At 34.6% G+C, this 18,661-nt stretch overlaps 1 protein-coding gene across 1 annotated transcript; it reads left to right on the top strand.

Annotated features, from left to right (window-relative positions):
- Window positions 1-3,490: 3,490 nt before the first annotated feature.
- LOC126735255 (protein slender lobes-like) lies at window positions 3,491-18,145 on the top strand. The gene is made up of 5 exons (XM_050439202.1): window positions 3,491-3,645; window positions 3,875-4,019; window positions 7,560-7,681; window positions 7,766-8,268; window positions 13,255-18,145. Exons 2-5 carry the CDS (start codon window positions 3,889-3,891, stop codon window positions 17,980-17,982), a joined length of 5,484 nt encoding a protein of 1,827 aa, XP_050295159.1. The 5' UTR covers window positions 3,491-3,645; window positions 3,875-3,888; the 3' UTR covers window positions 17,983-18,145.
- The last annotated feature ends 516 nt before the right edge of the window (window positions 18,146-18,661 follow it).

The raw sequence follows: 18,661 nt of genomic DNA, 5'->3' as shown, positions 1-18,661 counted from the left end.
GGCAAAGCGCGCCAAAAAAGCGTGCTTTGTTGCCGCAATGTCGGAATTGTTTTCACGTGTTTATTCCTCGGTCCCAAATATGCTACATCATGCATTTATTTAATTTTTAGATTCTAGGATTTTGAAAATATATTAATTTTAGTATGTATAATATATGACACATGATGCAGCAAGGGGTTAAGTACCTGAACTCTTTGAAATTCTAACAACCACAGGAACTTCATACTAGAATCAAGCATCGAAGATGTAATACAAAATAAGCATTGTAAATATTAAATTTTTTTAATAGGATAAATAAGTTCTGCATCTATATACAACTGATGCTATTGATATTATTTTATAAATATGAGTAATATGTTTCTTCCCATTTAAGTTCTCGTCCATAATCAGCCCTATATATTTAATGGATTGAACTCTTTCTAAATAGACATTTTTTATTTTTTTGTTTAAAGATTATGTTCTTAGATTTTTAAATATTAGCTTCTAAATTTTTAAGCAGTCCTACTACTTAAACCGTTCTGATGAGGCTTTCAATAAATCACAAAAAAAAAGCTGGAAAATCGTTATAGTGATATTACCAGAGCCTGTAAAAAACCAGTGATTGTGAATCGGTAAAATATCTACTAATGAATTAAATAACCTTTTTCAACTCTTACTCACACCTGGCAACAAAATATAGATTTGTCAATAGATCCATTTTCCTTTTTGTAATATCCTGTACAAAGTTCTTTTTTTAATCCTGTTTAAACCAGTTTATTTAAAGTTAAGGAAGTTTCATACTTCAAACTTTCATACATCAAAAATAAAAAGGCTGCAGGAAAGTATCTCCATTAAAATGTTCACGAGCTTGCCAGATGCTGCTTTTGACGGTATTGGCTGATGCAATCAGTTAATGATTCATAGGAAAAGGGTGCCTTTCCACCACGCCTTAAGACAGTTAATGTTGTTCCAATTCACAAAACTGGTGCACTCCATGATGATCCCCCAAACTTTAGGCCAATATCGCTCTTGCCTGCCTTATCAAAAATCAATGGAAAAATAATCTTGTATTGTCGTTTTTAAAACACAATAATATTCTAAATAGATTTCAGTTTGGTTTTCAACAAGACACTAACACAAACGATGACATGTACATACAACTTCCTTCGTAACCTCTATTGCCAAATTAATGGTGGTCCGGGGCTTCTGCCGCAGTCTTTTGTGATTGTCAAAAGCATTTGACTGTCGTAGACCTTTTCATATGCTGAATACTTCACCCAAGAATTATCACTACCACGCAACTCGTGATTTGTCAGACTATAACTTTCTTTTTCTGGAAAAAGTGAGTCTTGAGTCCCTGGAATGTTGAACAATTTCACTTCATTAACATCGAACTCCATTCGTGGACCAGCTACCATTTTAATCAGTCCATGATAGTCGTTTGTACGATCTGTATGAATGCTATTTCGAGTCACCCTAGTTGAATTCGAAAGCCCCTAGCTTCTTGTCGCGTAATGGCATTTTTAGTTACATTTTCCTCAAATGCGATCAAAGTTTCAATAATTTTACCATAGTGTATTTTTACTGCATCGTGACGAGCTGCCCATCATATTGATGACAAACATTTTAAAGGTCTAAAAAATAAACGCAAGGTCTTTTCCACCTTGAGTTTATAGAGTTGCCAAACGAATCGTATAGGTGTGGTAAAAAATTATACAACGCTTGAACTGTATTAAAAAAGCAAGCTGCTTCGGTACAACTTTCAACCAATTTCGAACTATCTCTTGGGACGATCATTCAAGCTTTCTTCTAGAAATGATAGTTTTACATTACATTGACTCTGAAAAAATAAAGACGAATTCATTCAAAAGAATATAAGTGATAACACTCCCAAGATCTATAGATCCAAATTTGAAAAATGGTTTTTATTGGTTTTATCGCTGTTTAATTTACGTGTGTTGTTTAAGACAATTAAATGAATTTTATCCTAGAAACTTTTTCAAAAAATTCAAATTCCACATTAATTTCGTACACATTTTATGATAATTTCTATAGTAATGAGTGTGTTGTAGTTGATCACCTTTGTTTAATACATATGTGGAAAAATTCACTTAAGCGTTGTAGACATTTTTTTCTTATTTTATGGTTTTGACCACTTTTCACACCAGATTTCGACGCACTTTTGAAATCTGCTGCCCCGTGCGTACGCACCGGAAGCACTTAGTGCCAATACTCTACTTTAAGGGTAAAAACACACGAGGCTGTTTGCAAGCGGTTTGCGCCGCGACGGCGGCCGGTGGACCGCCGCTCGACCTAAAACACACGCGACGGCTTTCGCAACTACGAACGGCACGAAAAATTACAAGATCAGTTTGATGTTGCCAAGCTTTGCGTATAGTTCACAGTTTTTTATTTATCGTGAGCAAAATGGACTCCGACAGTGAAGATGATTTTTTATTTTTGTTGGCGGCATCTAGCTGAAGACATAATTAAAGCCTGTTGTGTTCTTCATAATTTTGTAAGAGCCAGAGATGGAAACCGTAGCGATGACATTGAAGCAGGAACAACGCATGGCGATTTGACAGTTGATTCATTTAGCAGAGGGAATCCAAGAGCATTAAATGGCCGAGATAAATTTGCAAATTATTTTGTTAATATTTATCCACTAGAGTGGCAAAACGAATCAATATAAACTATATGTATATTATATCATTATTATTAAAATAAACGTACCTACTTATAGCATATAATATGTACATACTTATATTTTTTTTTCCTCAACAGAAGCAGCTGCGCTTAGAAATTCTGTAGTAACTTCTTCCCATGCCTGTTTTTTTTTATTCTGTTTGAATAATTATCATCACGCATATCCGAAATCGCTGGCCTCAATTGAACCTCAGTAATTAATTTTTCTATGTTGAATTCCCTGGTTTCCATAATAAATGAACAATTTTCAACACTGCACAAAAAAAAACGCACCAAAAAGCCCTACGTGTGGTTTGCAACACAGAAGATAAGTAAATGATGTGCCGCGGTAGTGCCGCTAAAGCAATAAAAACCAAGCGGCGTGCCGGCGGCCCATGGTATCGAGCAGGGTACGCGCGACGGACGCCGCGTTTTATGGGATTAGGCGGCGCCGTCTGTTTCAAAGCTCACAAGTCCCATAAACGAGACGTCGAGCTCGACCACGGCGCGACAACCGTCGCGGCGCAAACCGCTTGCAAACCGCCTCGTGTGTTTCCACCCTAAGTTATTAGGATTTAACGTGCTTTAATATAATAAACCAACGCTTACATAATATACTATATTCTGTAAGCTACTTAAAACTACAAGCTACATAATCCAACAAGCGACTAAATTCTGTAAACTTAGACTAAACTAACTTTAGAAGTAAATTAACACTTAGAATATTAGAAATAACTAAACTAACACTTAGAAGTGTTTATGTGGTGGTACTCTTAATAAGAAACACGGCAACGCTGCCCACTCGTTTGTCACTAGGCTGTCATTAGTGTCATCTTCAAATTCCTTTTAAACTTTTGACATAAAGAGCCGTTGATTCAAATTTGTGCACGTGTGGAAGTGAAGTCATGTAAAAAAAAAACCGTGAAATAAATTGCAACGTTTTTTTAGAAATAAAGTGTATGTTTTATGTAATTTTTGTAGGTAAGTAATCTTTAAACTGTGCTTAATTAAAACAATTTGATTGCAAGAAATATTAAACCCTGGAAAGTTGAAAAGTGCCTACTGATGAGAACTAAGATAATCTCTGCTTTTTTGTTAAATATCTTGGGTACCAAGTACCGGGCAGGACATCGGAACTTGCATGTTTCCTTACAAACGTCGTAGTAGCGTTATCTTACCTTTAACCTAATTTTAAAATTTATATTTTTAGATATTTAGCCAAGAATGCCACCTAAAAAATCAGCTGTAAATGACATTCAGGCCGAGGAAGCAGCCACAGTCGGTTCACCAGTAAGAAGATCTGTTCGAAATGCTCCAGGAAATGGTAACCAAGCAGCTGCAGTCTCAACCCGAGGGTAAGATTCACAGATTTATTTGCTTCAGCTTCAAATTTTTAAGAACATAGGTTAAGTTAGTTCGACTCTGATTTAATTGCAGTATGCTTCTTTTGTTCCATAAAAGACATTGGCAAAACCACTAAAAATAGATTTTGTAGGGCCATCTCTTGTTGGCCATTTTAAACCTGGGTCCTATTTGTCATCTGGAATGAATCAGCTGTTTGAATGTTTCAATTGATTGGACAGGGAGTTTCAATAAGGGTTTTCCTGTATTCTTTAATCAGTATTCTTGAATTTTCTTAAGCTCTGCAATCTAAAAGTGTATAAGTTTATAGTCAGACAAGTTATATTATTGCTTAATAAGTTTGTCTTTTCTTATGAAATAATGTAAATATTCTTAACCTAAAAACAACAACAATTTAAACTAAACTAGTAGTTTTGGAGTGAGTATCTAAATTAATATAATCCACATATAGTTGCCTCCACCAATATTTTATTTTGCAGTTTGTTTATCAAAGGTGCCAGTAAGAGCCTCCTCCAGTGGCACTTCGATGATAAATGAAACCATAAAATGGATTATTGGTTTAGGGAACTATGACCAGCAAAGCATATATATTTTGTTGGTCATATTGGTTATTGATTTTCTAATATAAAAACCATAAATTTATAAAACAAAGTAAATAACATGCACATTATGGTATATAATCAGTAGTCTACAAAGTAATTTTTTTATTATTTGTCTCCCTTTGTACAAAAATGCAGGATTGGGTTTCTCATCAAGAAATTTTGTTCCAAACTATTAAGAGTATATAAAAATATATTTCAAAAGATTCTTCTGAAATTTGAATGCTATACCTACTGTAAATTATTTCAACAAAAATCTGGGTATTAAACATCTTAAACCTACCTAATTATAATTGTGTATTATGTAATTATCATTATAATTTATTATTTATGTGTCTAATTTTCACTAGCCCAGTTAATTTAATTTATTATCAACTTTATTTTAATATATCTTGGGCATTGTATATATTATACTTAGTTGTAAATATACATAGTAGTAAATTTGTAGTTCACAATATCTAGATTTATTTTGTTTTTTAACATATACAATATTGTGCATAAATATAGCAACAAGCGATGTTTTCAAAAATATTATTTGCTCCTTTATTTATTCCATATTATTTCTTTACTTTTAAGTACACGCCTCTGTATTATTTATAAATATACCAAGATATCATAAGAATGCCAATGCAGAGTAAGGAACTTCATGTTTGTTTATTTAGACAATGTGCATAAATATAGCAACATTCTTGTTTAGCATTTATTTTATTAGTTAAATATTGATTTACCTGCTGTAAAGTTGTTATTTTTGAATCTTAGAATTAACTTAAAATGGGTTGCTCAAAGACCATCTCTGGTGATAATGTGTTAGGTAGAGTGTCATTGCAAGAAGCTTACGGCTTCACAGGTCAATCGTATCTAGAGTTTGCAAAAAATTTCGCCTTACTGGAACAACTGCACTGGCGCGCATTTTCCTGGTAGACCCAGAAAAACAAATTTGAGGATGGATAGGCAGCTGCTACGAATTTCCAAAGAAAATCCTTTTTTGTCTTCTTCCTAAATTTTGGCAAAATTAAAAGAGGGTGGAGGAGTAAATCTCAGTTCCAGTACTATAAGGAGAAGATTACTTGATGCCAACTTACCTGCTCGTCGCCCCGCCAAAAAACCGTTACTCTCAAAGAAGAACGTCAAGGCTCGTTTTCACTTTGCCCAATCTCATGTCCACTGGTCTGTAGCTGATTGAAAGAAAGTTGTAATTAGTGATGAATTTAAATGTAATTTATTCAGGACTGATGGAGTGATGTACGTCAGACGCCCCAGTGAACAAAGATTAAACAAAAAGTACATTTGCCCCACAGTTAAACATGGAGGGGGAAATATTCTTGTATGGGGATGTTTCTCGGCTCATGGCATGGGACCCATAGTAAGAATAGTGGGCAAAATTGATCGTTTCATGTACAAAAACATTCTGCAAACACATTTAGTGCCATATATGGATTAAGTCAGTCATATAGCCATAAAGGCTTGGAAAGAAGTCAACAATGACTATATTATGAAATTAACTGAGTCCATGCCAAGACAATGTGCAGATGTTATAAAGGAGAAGGGGTACTACATGAAATATTGAATTGATTTTAATTTAGTTGGGTTATATTTTTTTTAGAATTAGAACTATTTTTTGTTGCTAAATTTGCATAAAACAATTTGGTGTTTTATTTATTATGATACAAAAAATATGATAATATGAAAATATAAACAGGCTCTAACTATTCTTGTAAATAATATATAAACCTTACTTATAAAATAGATACTAAAAGATATATAACAGGAAAGTTCAATTTTGCTATCTTTTTGCACAATACTGTATCTGGCAATTGAATATGCATATATGTATTTAAATCAACTGTTGCACTTTAGCCTCTTAAAATATGTAAAATATTAGTGAGATATAATCTGGTTTTCTTGTATATAATATTAAGTAAATATTTCTGATTTACAACCAAGAGCCTCACCCTATGCAATAATGTAGTAATTTATTATAGATTCAACTATTGCAAAATAAACTGAACTCAAGGCTTTTGAGTGCACACATTGTTGTGATTGCTAAAAAATTAATTTGTTTGAAACATATTAAACATGACTGTGCCAGTTTAAATTGGAATAAACTTACTTGTATTGTCACAATGTAGGTATTACAACTCTTACAATATTCAATTTGGAGACAATTTTAGAGTACCTACCTTTTCACAGGCTTCAAAGGTCCAGAATATCTCCAAATTTTTACTCTATGCTGCTGTATAACAAATTATATCAGCTGCAACATCTTTCTGTTAAATAAAAAAACAATTTAACAAGCATACCTTAGTATTGATAAATTCCTTTATGACTTCTTTTTTGATATAGTGTATCAATCTACCCTTTTGTTTTGTTTTTATGAAGAAATTGTCTAGATTAGTGTTGATTAGTGGAGTTATGATGATAACAGATAATAATAAGATGTTCAGAAGATAATCAGATGTTGCCTAATAGGTATGGTATTGTAAAAATTATATACCTTGTACTTAACTCTTTCTTCTAAGAACATCTGCTTTAATTGTGATTTAAATGCGAATGTATTAATTTGAGCTCCAATTCTGCCCAGGGCCTGCCTCTTACAAACCTCAAATATGTTTTATCGTCTAGAGTTATATGAAAGCAAGGGTTATTTTAGGGTCAATTAAATTAAAGAAAACTTATGAATATTAGTGCTTGTCAAAAATATGCTTTCAAAATTCACTTAGCCTTTTAGCGCCTGAAACTATACGAGCAGTATCGTCTGTGAACCACATTACACTACCCTGATCTCCCCCGCGGCATTGATACTTTGTGCGGCAATAATGCGGCACTTACAACATAATTTACTATTTATTTTTTTGTTTATTTTGCTTTATTAAACACTAATTTTGAATATGAAGCATATTTCATTTGATGTGATATATCTATTTTTTTTTATAGAACTTCTGCTGCAGTTGGTTCAAACACCCCAGCCAAAATCACCAAAAGTCGCAGAGGTTCCAATTCATCTACACAATCCACTGAGGAAATCGTTGAAACCAAACCCACTAGAGGAAGAAAAAGTAAGTGATTACAGATTGAATTTTTTCTTTAGTTTTATAAGGTAAAAAAAAAAAGAATTGGGTACCAAAATAACCTCCTTAAAGGTATCTTAGCCTCAACGTTAGCAGAAGAAGCATCACAAAAAGTTGCCCCTGGTACACCGACTCGCCGAGGCCGCAAACCGTCCGTAACGCTAGAACCAACAGACCAAGAAGAGCCCGAAAAAGCCAAACCACTCAGAGGCCGGAGATTGTCGAGGGCAAACAGCGAAGACCCTGAAGAACCCGAGAAGCCGAAACCCGCGAGGGCTCGTAGATTGTCTAGGGCGAACAGTGAAGACCCGGAGCCAGCGGAACAACCCGCAAAACCTGTACGTGGGCGTAGGACATCGACGACGAACACGAGCGAGGAAACTAACGAAGCGAAATCTGCGCCGGTTAGAGGGAGAAGAGGCTCTGCCACTGTCGACGCGGAAATCGCTCCGAAAACCCCCGGAAGGGCTACCGGTCGACGTAGAAACTCTGCAACTGAATCTGTTGAACCTGAGGTGTCTACACCTGCTAAACGAGCTGGACGGGGCAGGAAAGTTTCGGAGTCTACAGAAGAGGTAAGTCTTTTTAGTAAGTTTAAAGTATGGGATTCGTGTGAAGCTTGTCGAAAGCATTTTTTTGGCCTTTATGTTTCATATTCGAGGATAATTTAAGACCATTTGTTTATTTATTAACGATGGGATACCCCATTACATAATTTAATAAAATAATAACAGCATTGTAACTTGAAGTTATCCAAGCATCGTATGTGGTAATCAAAAAACCCAAAAGTAAACCTCTCTAGTATAACACAAACAAATCAAATTAAAAAAATATGTAATATATAGTTCAACTTCAAAAAAATCTCCTTATTATAGAACATTACAATTCTGTTGACAAAGTTATACTAAAGATAGAGTCAAATAAATAAAAAATATTTTAAATTACAAGGCATTTAAATATAAGCTAAAATCCAGAAAAAAACATTAAAAAAATGTTAAAAACAGGTTACAAAACAAAAAATAAATAATCAGACATTAAAAGGACAAGTTATAAACTAAGGACACACAAAAAAAAATTTAATCTAGTAGTAAATTTCGCAAAAATTCGCTGTCGGTATAGGAGGATTTGCTTAAGAGAAAATTTTTAAGTTCACTCTCAAAAATTGTAAAATAGTTGGATTGCTTCAACGTTTTTGGGAGACGAATATAGATCTTTCTGGCATTATATAAAATGGAATTTTTGATAAGCACTGAGCGAGGAATGGGTGTTAATAAAGAGCCTCTCTGCCTTCTATTGTTTACAGTGGGTGCTAGATGTCTGGACTTTTTGTATAATAAACAGGATGTTTCGAGAATAAAAAGAAAAGGTAAAGTTAGAAACTTATTTTTCTTTTAGAAATAGGGGTTTGCAGGATTCCCTTGGATTCCACACCACATATTCTCTCGACAGCTCTCTTTTGCAACACAAATACGGAGTGAAATAAGCCCTAATAGGCGCAGCCCCAGAAAACTATAACATACTGCAAGTGAGACTCAAGTAAAGTAAACCATGCAGGCGGTTGCAAAATCCATGTTTTTAGAGATATTACTCAATGCATAACAGCCTGATGATAATTTACCTAATAGATTTGTTATGTGGCTTTTGAAAGTTAAGTTTTTATATATTAGGATACCAAGAAATTTAGAAATTTCACTACAAGTGATTTCATTATCATCTAAAATGACTGGTTCAGGTACGCAATTAAAATGCATAATGATTGTTTTAGAAACATTAAAGGATAATAGGTTACAATCACACCAGTCCTTATTGAATATCACACTTTATGATATGCATTAAGATGTCTCTGTTAGAATGTGTCCATAAAATGGTTGTTTCATCTGCAGATAAGGTTACAAGTCCCTTGATTTTGGTATTTACAATGTCATTTCTATAATAAAAACAGGATGGATCCTAAAACTGATCCTTGTGAAACACCAGATAAATTGTGTAAACACTTCAATGTTGCAACTATTAATGAGTTTACAGTAATGATCTATGCGAGAATTTTTTTGATCATAGTTAGTATAGTGAAACAGAATAATGTATAATCACGATCAACAATAAATAAACCCATCCTGAGTGCGTAAAATTTTATGTTGAACTTTTTTCACAGACAGGTTGTGTACTGCCTGATAAGGTGACCAAACTATGAAGGTATGTTCTAGCTTACCCAATGAAAAATTCTTACAATTCCTGATAACAAATCCAATCATTTTGGATGATTTAACTGTAATTTTCATTCAATTTTTCATTGAACGATACATTCTCTCGTAAAATGATTCCCAAATCTCTTACTTTGGTTACATATTTTAACTGTTCCCCATCAATAAGGTAGGAAGTAGTATGTTTTCTGATCCCCTTATGAAAGCTAATAAAACAGCACTTCAACACATTTAGAATAAGCTTACTATCCCTACACCAATCAGCAAGTCTATCCAAGTCTTCCTTCAAAAGTGTCTAATCCTCTTGACAGTGAATTGTTTTCATAATTTTAAAGTCCAGTCAGTTTTGTTCTGAAAGCAATTAAAGATAGTATTTGCAAATAAATTAAAGAAATTTTAAGAATAATGTCCCCCTTGAGGTACCCCTGAGTTAACAATAATTGCTTGAGACAAAAAAAACCTATTTCCACTCTCTGCGGATGACCCACAAGAAACTCGATCAAAGGCCTTTGAAAAATCTGTATAAATTAAGTCAACCTGTTTAAAATCATCTAAGGCATTTTTTTTTGTCAATTCAATTCAGTTTATTATGTCATAGTTACGCAGTTATTTAATAGTAGAATCCGAATTATGTCGTTATATTCCCCTAGATGCAAGCATCTGTGTGGGAAGAAATAAATAAAAAGGGTACAATTTCCATTATTTTGTTCAACTTTAAAGAATCTAACAGAAGCTTCTTCTAAATAACTTTTAACATACTAACTGTGAGCTAATTAAATATTTAACATGATAAAGGCAACTATAATATTAAGTTACAACGAGTTAAACTTATTAGGATTGTTCACAATATGGTGCTTCACCATTCTAGTAATTTTTTTTCTTTTCATGTTTCTGATATGCCTAGGTAGGAAATTGTAGTTTTGGCTAGCCTATTTTGATATAACCAGAAAAAAGCCATGTTGATGCATATTGACTAAATTTTGGCACATCCACCTCAATTGATCACTAATACAAGCTATCAAAGAGTTTGGGAATAGAGGACTGAATGCAGACACCTCTGTAATTTTTGACCTCCCTCCTTTCCCCATTCTTAAAAACAGACATTACAAAACTATTCTTCCATCTGTTGGGAAATCCACAAGTTTTCAATGGCATATTGAACAAAATGTGAAGAGGTTTAACAATTGTGCAAATACACTTTTTGAGAAACACATTTGGTATGCCATCAGGACCCAAATTATATCTATTAGGCAAACAGCAAATCTTATTAAAAATGTCTGGAACCAAAATTGCTGCAAAAATTACATTTTGAGAAAGATTACTTGTTATGGGTTGACATTTATTCTAAAGTTTACAATGGATTTTACAGAATACATTGTGAGTGTCCATCATCTGCAGATTCTTTATTATAAAACAAGAAGTGAGGAAGATTCTGAGTAGACTTTAAGACGTGAACATATTTCCAAAAATATTTAGGATTATTTTTAGATTCTAAATCAACATTGAACATTAAGGGGAACCAGCAAGATAATCTAAATTTGACCCAGATCTAATGTATTTTTATGCATCTTTCTCTTTTTGAAAGACAAGCATTTCAATTCAGAAGACAAAAATTAGGTTCTGTGCTACTGCCACACTTCTTGATAGGGACAAAGAGAGCAATTCCCATTCCCAATATCTCATCAAAACAATTCAAATTACACTCAATTATTGCTAAAAGAGAACTCCTGTTCCTAGCGAACGCCACCCAAAAAATTGGTAAGACCTACATAGTTTGCATGTTTAAAATCATAGTAAAAATCACAAAATGAGAGATTGTCAGAACTTTTTCTGTTAAATAACACATTTACAGATTATTTGTAACCATAATGAAGTATACTGTCAGTTATTTGGATCCACTGATAAATTGATATTTGCACTACTGTCATTTGACAAAACAAGGTCAAGAAAAATATATATCTCATTAGGCAAACTGCTGAAGTGAAATACCTGTAAAAATCCAAAATAATGCGCTAATAACACTGCATTACACGCTCTCGGACACACAACCTGTAAGCCATATTCATCATTACTCCAATGAGCTTCTGGCAAATTGTAGTCATCAAAGATATAGATATTTTGGGATGGATACCTTTGTAGTATATTCACAGGTTCCCAATATATTTTATAAAATAATTCTTGCATCTGTGGTGGAATATAAAACACAGCAATTAAGAATCTTAAACCCTTATAGTTAGAAGAGATAAATAGTTGTTCGACATTATTTTATGTTATGTGAATTTTTACTGATATTATAGATTTACGTATATACATCAAAATGGGAGGTATTCTCCTCTTGATTTCCTACTAGTTAAGCGAGATCTGTCAGCACAAAACAAGTTGTAATCAGCACAATCCAATTCAATGTGTCGCACGTCTGTTAAGAATCTGTCCTTATCTGCATTTAGGGCCAAGATTAAGAAGTGCCTAATTAGAAATGCCTTTTACTTATTTGAGGAGTACCTCCGGTCCAACTTTGCTGACCTCCTGATGATATATTTAGTAGCATTGTTAGTTATGAGTAATTTGAGACGTGAATAATTTTAAATCATACGTTTTGTTGTATTTTTTAGATACATATGTTTGGATTTTATATTTATTGACTTCTGTAAGAGTGCTTTGCTGGTTGACACACATAAATAAATTACCTCTATTGTAGCTGAACTACTGCTGACGTTTAAAAAAAAAAACACTTTCCTTAAACATGTTTCAAAAACAACACTTTCATTAATGAACTTTTCTGTGTCTTAGTCTTCTTACGAAACCTTGTCTTTCTCTATCTTTGTTTTTATTTATACAGATATTTTTCCTAAGCAGCCTGTAAGCTTTTAATTAAAAATATTTATGTACAAATGTTAATCCACCCTATTGGTAACATGAAAGAATGAATATTTTACTTTCAATTGCTTTGGAGCAAGCTATTGCAGATTATTTTTTTATATAATGTAGTTTAGTTTACCATATTATTAATTTTAGTAATTTAATTTGATTTTTATGTAAATTCTTTTTTCTGCGATAAAATATCTTTTATATTAATTTGATGAGACAGTTGGAGCATTTTTTTTTACTTCCAGTCCGTTGAGGCAATTAAAAAGACTGTTGAAGTATTTTTGGTTCGCTCTCCAATTTCCCGGAATTTATTTCCAAAGTTCAAGAAATTTTGTATTTCCTTCGATTAAATTAAATCAACTGCCTGCAAACAAAAATTTCATTTCTTTTAATAGGTTAAATAAAAAACTAAAAATGCTCTTCTGCTGCATGCTACCTCGTTCTAGAATCTTGTTTCCAAAATATTCCTTATTTAAAAAATATCGTTTACAGGTCTTCGAAGAAGAAAAGAAACCAGCGACAAGAGGTCGCAGAAAATCGGTAACTAAAGAGGAGGAAACCACAAAAGAAGAACCTCTTAAGCCGGCAACTAGAAGAGGACGTAGAGCATCTACAGATAGCAACAGCGCCGAAGTGGTGGCACCAAAAACTCCCGCGAGAATCACCAGAAGTTCCTCTATAAGCCAAGAGGATAAAGTCGATGTGCCAACGGATGAAATATCACCAGTAATTCCGAAGGATATGGTTGTCAAGCTTACACCCATGAAAAAACGAACAATCTTAGAAAAAGTAGAGGCCGAGCTTGATTTGAGTATCATAAACGAAAGCGCGGACGATATGAACACCAGCCAAAATCAGTCTCTAAATAAATCTCCAAAGCCTTTAGATGTAGCAGAAAGTAACTCAAATCCCCCTAAAGAAGAAAACAGTAGTCCACGTACAAGGAAAAGATTAAGCGATGAAGGTGAAGCTGGATCTTCACTTAAAAAATCACCAAGGCTTAGCGATAAGCTACAAGTGGACTCGAGGGAAAACAGTCCTATACGAAAATCACCCAGGCTCAGCGCCAAAATAGCCGATTCATCACCAGTGAGAACATCACCGAGACTGAGCGCGAAATTTGCAAAAATCCAGTCGGAGCAAGAGGAAGTTGCTAGTAAAATTGAACCAGAGAAATCGGAAGTAATTCAGGCAGACATTACGGAAGTGGGGCAAACTACAATCGAAACTCTTGAAAAAGACATTCAAGCCTTTGACAAGTCAACAACGCACGTAAGCACCGGCTCAGAAGGTTCTTTCCGCTTCCATTTATCCACCGTATCTTTGCCCGAGGAGCATCACGACGAACCATTAAACGATTCCAAAGGCAGTATGGGAAGCAACAAGGAAAACATCGATTTGTACGCACCATCTAACAAATCCGAAGTAATTCCTCTCCAACCGAAAATAGCAGCACGAATATCGAACGTTTTCAAACCGAATCAAAGAGATTTCAGTTTCCAAGAACCTATGGAAGTCGATAACTTCTCTCTGCTAGTTAACGACACAATGGGAGATAAAACAGTCGGTACTTTGGATGAGAGCTCTATAGAATGCAGCAAAAACATGAAATCGGACATTTCCGACTTGGATTGTTCCGTGGTATTCAATAAGAATCCTGTAAAAACTTCTGATACCGATCTAGATCAAACTACTAGTGATTTGTCTGCTATTATAGTAGAAAGTGGCGATAAAGAAGAAATTAAGACTGAAATTGAAGAAGAATGTGTCATAAATAAACCTGTACAGCATTTAAAGCAAGTGCTGGCAAGAAAAACGAGCAGTCCAATTACCAACAAGAAACGATTATCCAGAAAGTCACTTAGTCCAGTTGCAAAGGAAATTATTAGTGTGGATGCTGTGGAAAGTCTGAATTTGCAAGTTGAACCAAGAAAATCCAAGTCGCTTAGTCCGCGAAGTAAAGAACTTAGCCCCCGGAGATTATTCAACGTCAAGAAAGACGATGGTGATCCAGTTTCGGTTCCTTGCGGTGAAACTAAAGAGGAATTAACAACCGAAGTCGTATTTAACGAGTCAACCATTATTAGTGCCAACAAAGCAAAACGATCCGTAAGCCCGTTTGCATCCCAAGAAGCAGTAACTAATAAACCTTCAGTCAACGAGTTAAAACATTCAGAGTCGACAGTGTACGACTTTGAATTGCCGTCAGACGACAGCGATCTTGATGATTCCAAAGAACAGGCTTTCCTTGCGGACACTATAAAGGTTGATTCTTTAACCCAGGATGATAATAAGGAGCGAAAATCTACTGAGATATCGATGGTGCAAGAAGAAGAGGAAACTTTCCATGTAGAAAATAAATCCAAGAATGATGAAAATCCAGTTGATGAGCAATCTATGATTAACTTAGAAAGTGAGGAGCCACCACGTCCTGATATTGGGGCAAGTTTAGAACCTTCTGGGAATATCCAAGATAAGGATGTTGAATTTCAAGAAGAAGATTTACGATCAGATATTAAGGGAGTAAATGAAACATCACAGGACAATATAGAAGGAACTAATGATACTGAGGAGCATATTGAGACAACTCAAGACGAATCGCATGTTTTCAATAATCAAGGCATTCCGCGATACGAGGAAACGGGAGATTCGGTAATTGAAACTGATCAAATCAAGGATGAAAATGAAGATGACCCCAAGGAAATTACTCAAGATAAGGCAACTTCTGCCACTGATAAAATTGATTCCTCTGAAACTGAAACTGAAACTGACGAATATCTTGAAAAAAATACTTCAATTTTAAAAGATTCGAAACATGATGAAGCGCCAATGGAGCCTAAAGAAGATATCGAGGAAAAACCAGAAGGGGATAAAATCATTTCCATAACAGAGGAAGTTTCTGAAGATAAACGAGATACGGATAGCGTTGAAGCCCGAACTTCAGTAACTTTAAAAGAATCAAATCGAGAAGAGCCTATGGAAGTTCCTCAAGTAGAATCAGTAACAGTAAATGAGGAAATTGATAATGCTGAAACTGAAGAATCTCCTGAGAAAAATACCAGTGTCAGTTCCCATAATTATTCAATTTCGAAACAGGATGAGACGCAGTTGGAACCTGAAGATGATATCCAAGAAGCAACAGAAGAGGAAAAAGATATTTTTGTAAAGGAAAAAGTGGATGATCCTGAAATTAAAATAAAACCCGAAGAAAATCCACAAGAGGAATCTCAGAAAAATGATGAGGGAATGCCTACTGGTGAGAAACTTCTTATGAATGAGGAAACTGATCAGTGTCGTGGAAAAAATACAAGCTTTAATTCCTGCGATTCTTCAAGTTTTAACGATTCAAAATCTCAGGAAACGCACATGGAGCATCAAGAAGACATCCAGGCACCTCCAGAAGCGGATAAAAACGTTTCCATTAAGGAGAAACTTTCTGATTCGGACATTGAAACTGACCAAGTCACTGAAACAAATATGGATGATGTTAATGAAGAAAATAACGACGAAACATCTGAGGTAGCAGAAGAAGAGATCCCTAGTGAAGAGGAACCAGTCGATTCTACTACTGAACGGTCTGAAACAACCCTGAACACTATTAAAACTCGTACTTCACTATCGTCCAAAAAACAAATTAAAGAACTTACCACATCGGAAGTCACAAACAGTAAACCACTCCTCGAGAGCAATAACTCACTGAGATCCAGATACTCTTTAGATGAATTCGCCTCTGCAAAACTGGACGAGTTTTTAAAATCAAAAGCCAAAGATGTGGAAGAGAGCGACAGCAGTGAAGCAGAAGAAGAGGAGTGCGAAAATGAATACAATGAATTCATCGATGGAATGGCAGAGGAAGGTGAAGAAGACACGCCATCTGAAGATAGCAATCAGATAATCGATGAAGGTGAGTCGATAGGCTCCTCCGATTCTGAAGAGGAAAAATCCGATGATCACTATGAAGATGACTCGTTTATCTGCGATGACGAGGATGTGGAGGAACTTTTATCTGGGGACGAGTACGATTTGGGCAATGAGAAGAAACTCAAAAAGAAATCTCGAATTATCGATCCGGATAACTTAACTGAAGAGCATGATGTACTTTCGGTGCCCAAAAAGGAAAAAGTAAAACCTAAAAAGAAGTCTAGAATTATTAAAGTTAGTGATTCTTCTAGCGACGAGGAAGAAGGCCTTGCTGAGGCTCAAAGTGAACAGTGCGACGAAGTAATTGTTTTAGACGATGATGACATCGTTAAGGAAAAGAATAAAGCTATTGAAATGAACAGTGTTATTGTTTTAGAAGACTCAAAAGTGCCTGATAATTCTGAATTGGATCCTAATACTTCTAGTCAAGGCCTGAAGGATAGTTTTAGTGAAACTAAAACGGAAATTCCACAAGAACCCGATGATGCCGAATCTTCTTTGGCCCAAAATGTTTCGCTTGCGGCCCTAACGAGCAGCTTACAAAAAAGAAATAGAAGATCATCATTATCCATTCAAGAAAACATTATGCTCGATGGTAACAAAGTGCCGATGATAACTAAAAGAATAAACAGCCTGGTCGAATCGTTTTGTTCTAACGTGTCCAAAGGAGAGGTTTCCCTTAATTTATCTCTTGAATTTGAGGATACCAAACAATCTGCTGATAAGACTGAACCTGTACATATTGTGAGCGATATAAAAATCACTCCCGGAATTAGGATAGAAGCAAATAAAACTACTGAACGCAACCAGCAGGCTGTCGAGTTAGACGACAATGAAAAAGAAATCAAAGATTTACGAGAGGTTATTGAAAAAAAGCGACTAAAAAGACGATTGAGCAGGAGTCTAAGTGAACTATTCAAGGAAGAGAAAAAGGCCAAACGTCGCAAGAAAAGCAAAAGATCATCCAGTGCGGGAGCGAAAAACAAAACTGAGAAACAGACAAGACCGGACGTCTCGGAGGTGTCAAACGTCGGCTCGTTCAGTCTAATGAATCAGTTAATCACAGATGTTAAAAACAGACCCAAAAGGGTTCCGAAACCTTCGACGGACACTTTTGAGACTTCCTGGATGGTCACCCCCGTAGAGAACCCCAAACCGTCCACAAAAACCATCACTAAGAAAGAAAAACTAAAAGTTCACCCGAAAGATTTTAAAAATCAGTTGTTATCTGACCCTCAGAGGGTTAGAAGGGTCGAGACTAAAATCCTACTTAAAAAGAAGGGTGTAAACATGAAATGAGTGCTTTATTTAATGTATGTTATGTTTAATTTTTATTGTTATCACTTATTAGGTTTAGGTCTATGCTGTGTTTACTAATCTATTTACTTCCAAAATTATTTTGTTTTTAAGAATTATTCATATTTATTGTAATGTACTGATTAAAGTCTATGCCTTTTTAAAATTATTTGTTTTTTTTTTAATATGTTATATTATGTTTTCAATTTGTGGTTTTACTAGATTTACTTTCAACTCAAATACTCAGATTATTCTGCATAAAATTTCAGGACAATAACCAAAGTGCGGCAAATGTAAGTATCCTCAATTTTATTAGATCAAGTAGCTATTGTAGTATATATTTTCCTGTGAATAGAAAAATCCAGAACAAAAGGAATTTCAATGAATTTGTTAGTAATTGTCAAAAAAACAGATTGGGAATCAATACTAGTAACTTGGGATCCTCTGGAAGAGGATAATAATAAATTTATTTGCATATTTAACAAAAATGTTCTTTTAAGATCAGTTAAGCCTAAAAATAAAAAAACCAAGGGATTAAGCAGAGTATCCTCTAAAAATATAGTAGAAGTTTACATATTCATAGAAAGTTTTATCCTACAACATTCATCTGCACCTATTTTAACACATAACATGATCTATCGCAGGGTGATAAAAAAGTTCAAACAGAACTACTATAATAGCA

Source organism: Anthonomus grandis, chromosome 4 (genome assembly GCF_022605725.1).
Source record: "Anthonomus grandis grandis chromosome 4, icAntGran1.3, whole genome shotgun sequence".
Lineage (NCBI taxonomy): Eukaryota > Metazoa > Arthropoda > Insecta > Coleoptera > Curculionidae > Anthonomus > Anthonomus grandis.
Note: the sequence above shows the minus strand (reverse complement) of the source record. Positions and strands in the feature narration are given on the sequence as shown.

Bases quoted from the DNA above. Each gene is read 5' to 3' on its own strand.
- LOC126735255 (XM_050439202.1), top strand. From the start codon at position 3,889: ATGCCACCTAAAAAATCAGCTGTAAATGACATTCAGGCCGAGGAAGCA. The intron at 7,682-7,765 runs GTAAGTGATTAC...ACCTCCTTAAAG, and splicing joins ACCCACTAGAGGAAGAAAAA to GTATCTTAGCCTCAACGTTA. The intron at 8,269-13,254 runs GTAAGTCTTTTT...TATCGTTTACAG, and splicing joins TTTCGGAGTCTACAGAAGAG to GTCTTCGAAGAAGAAAAGAA.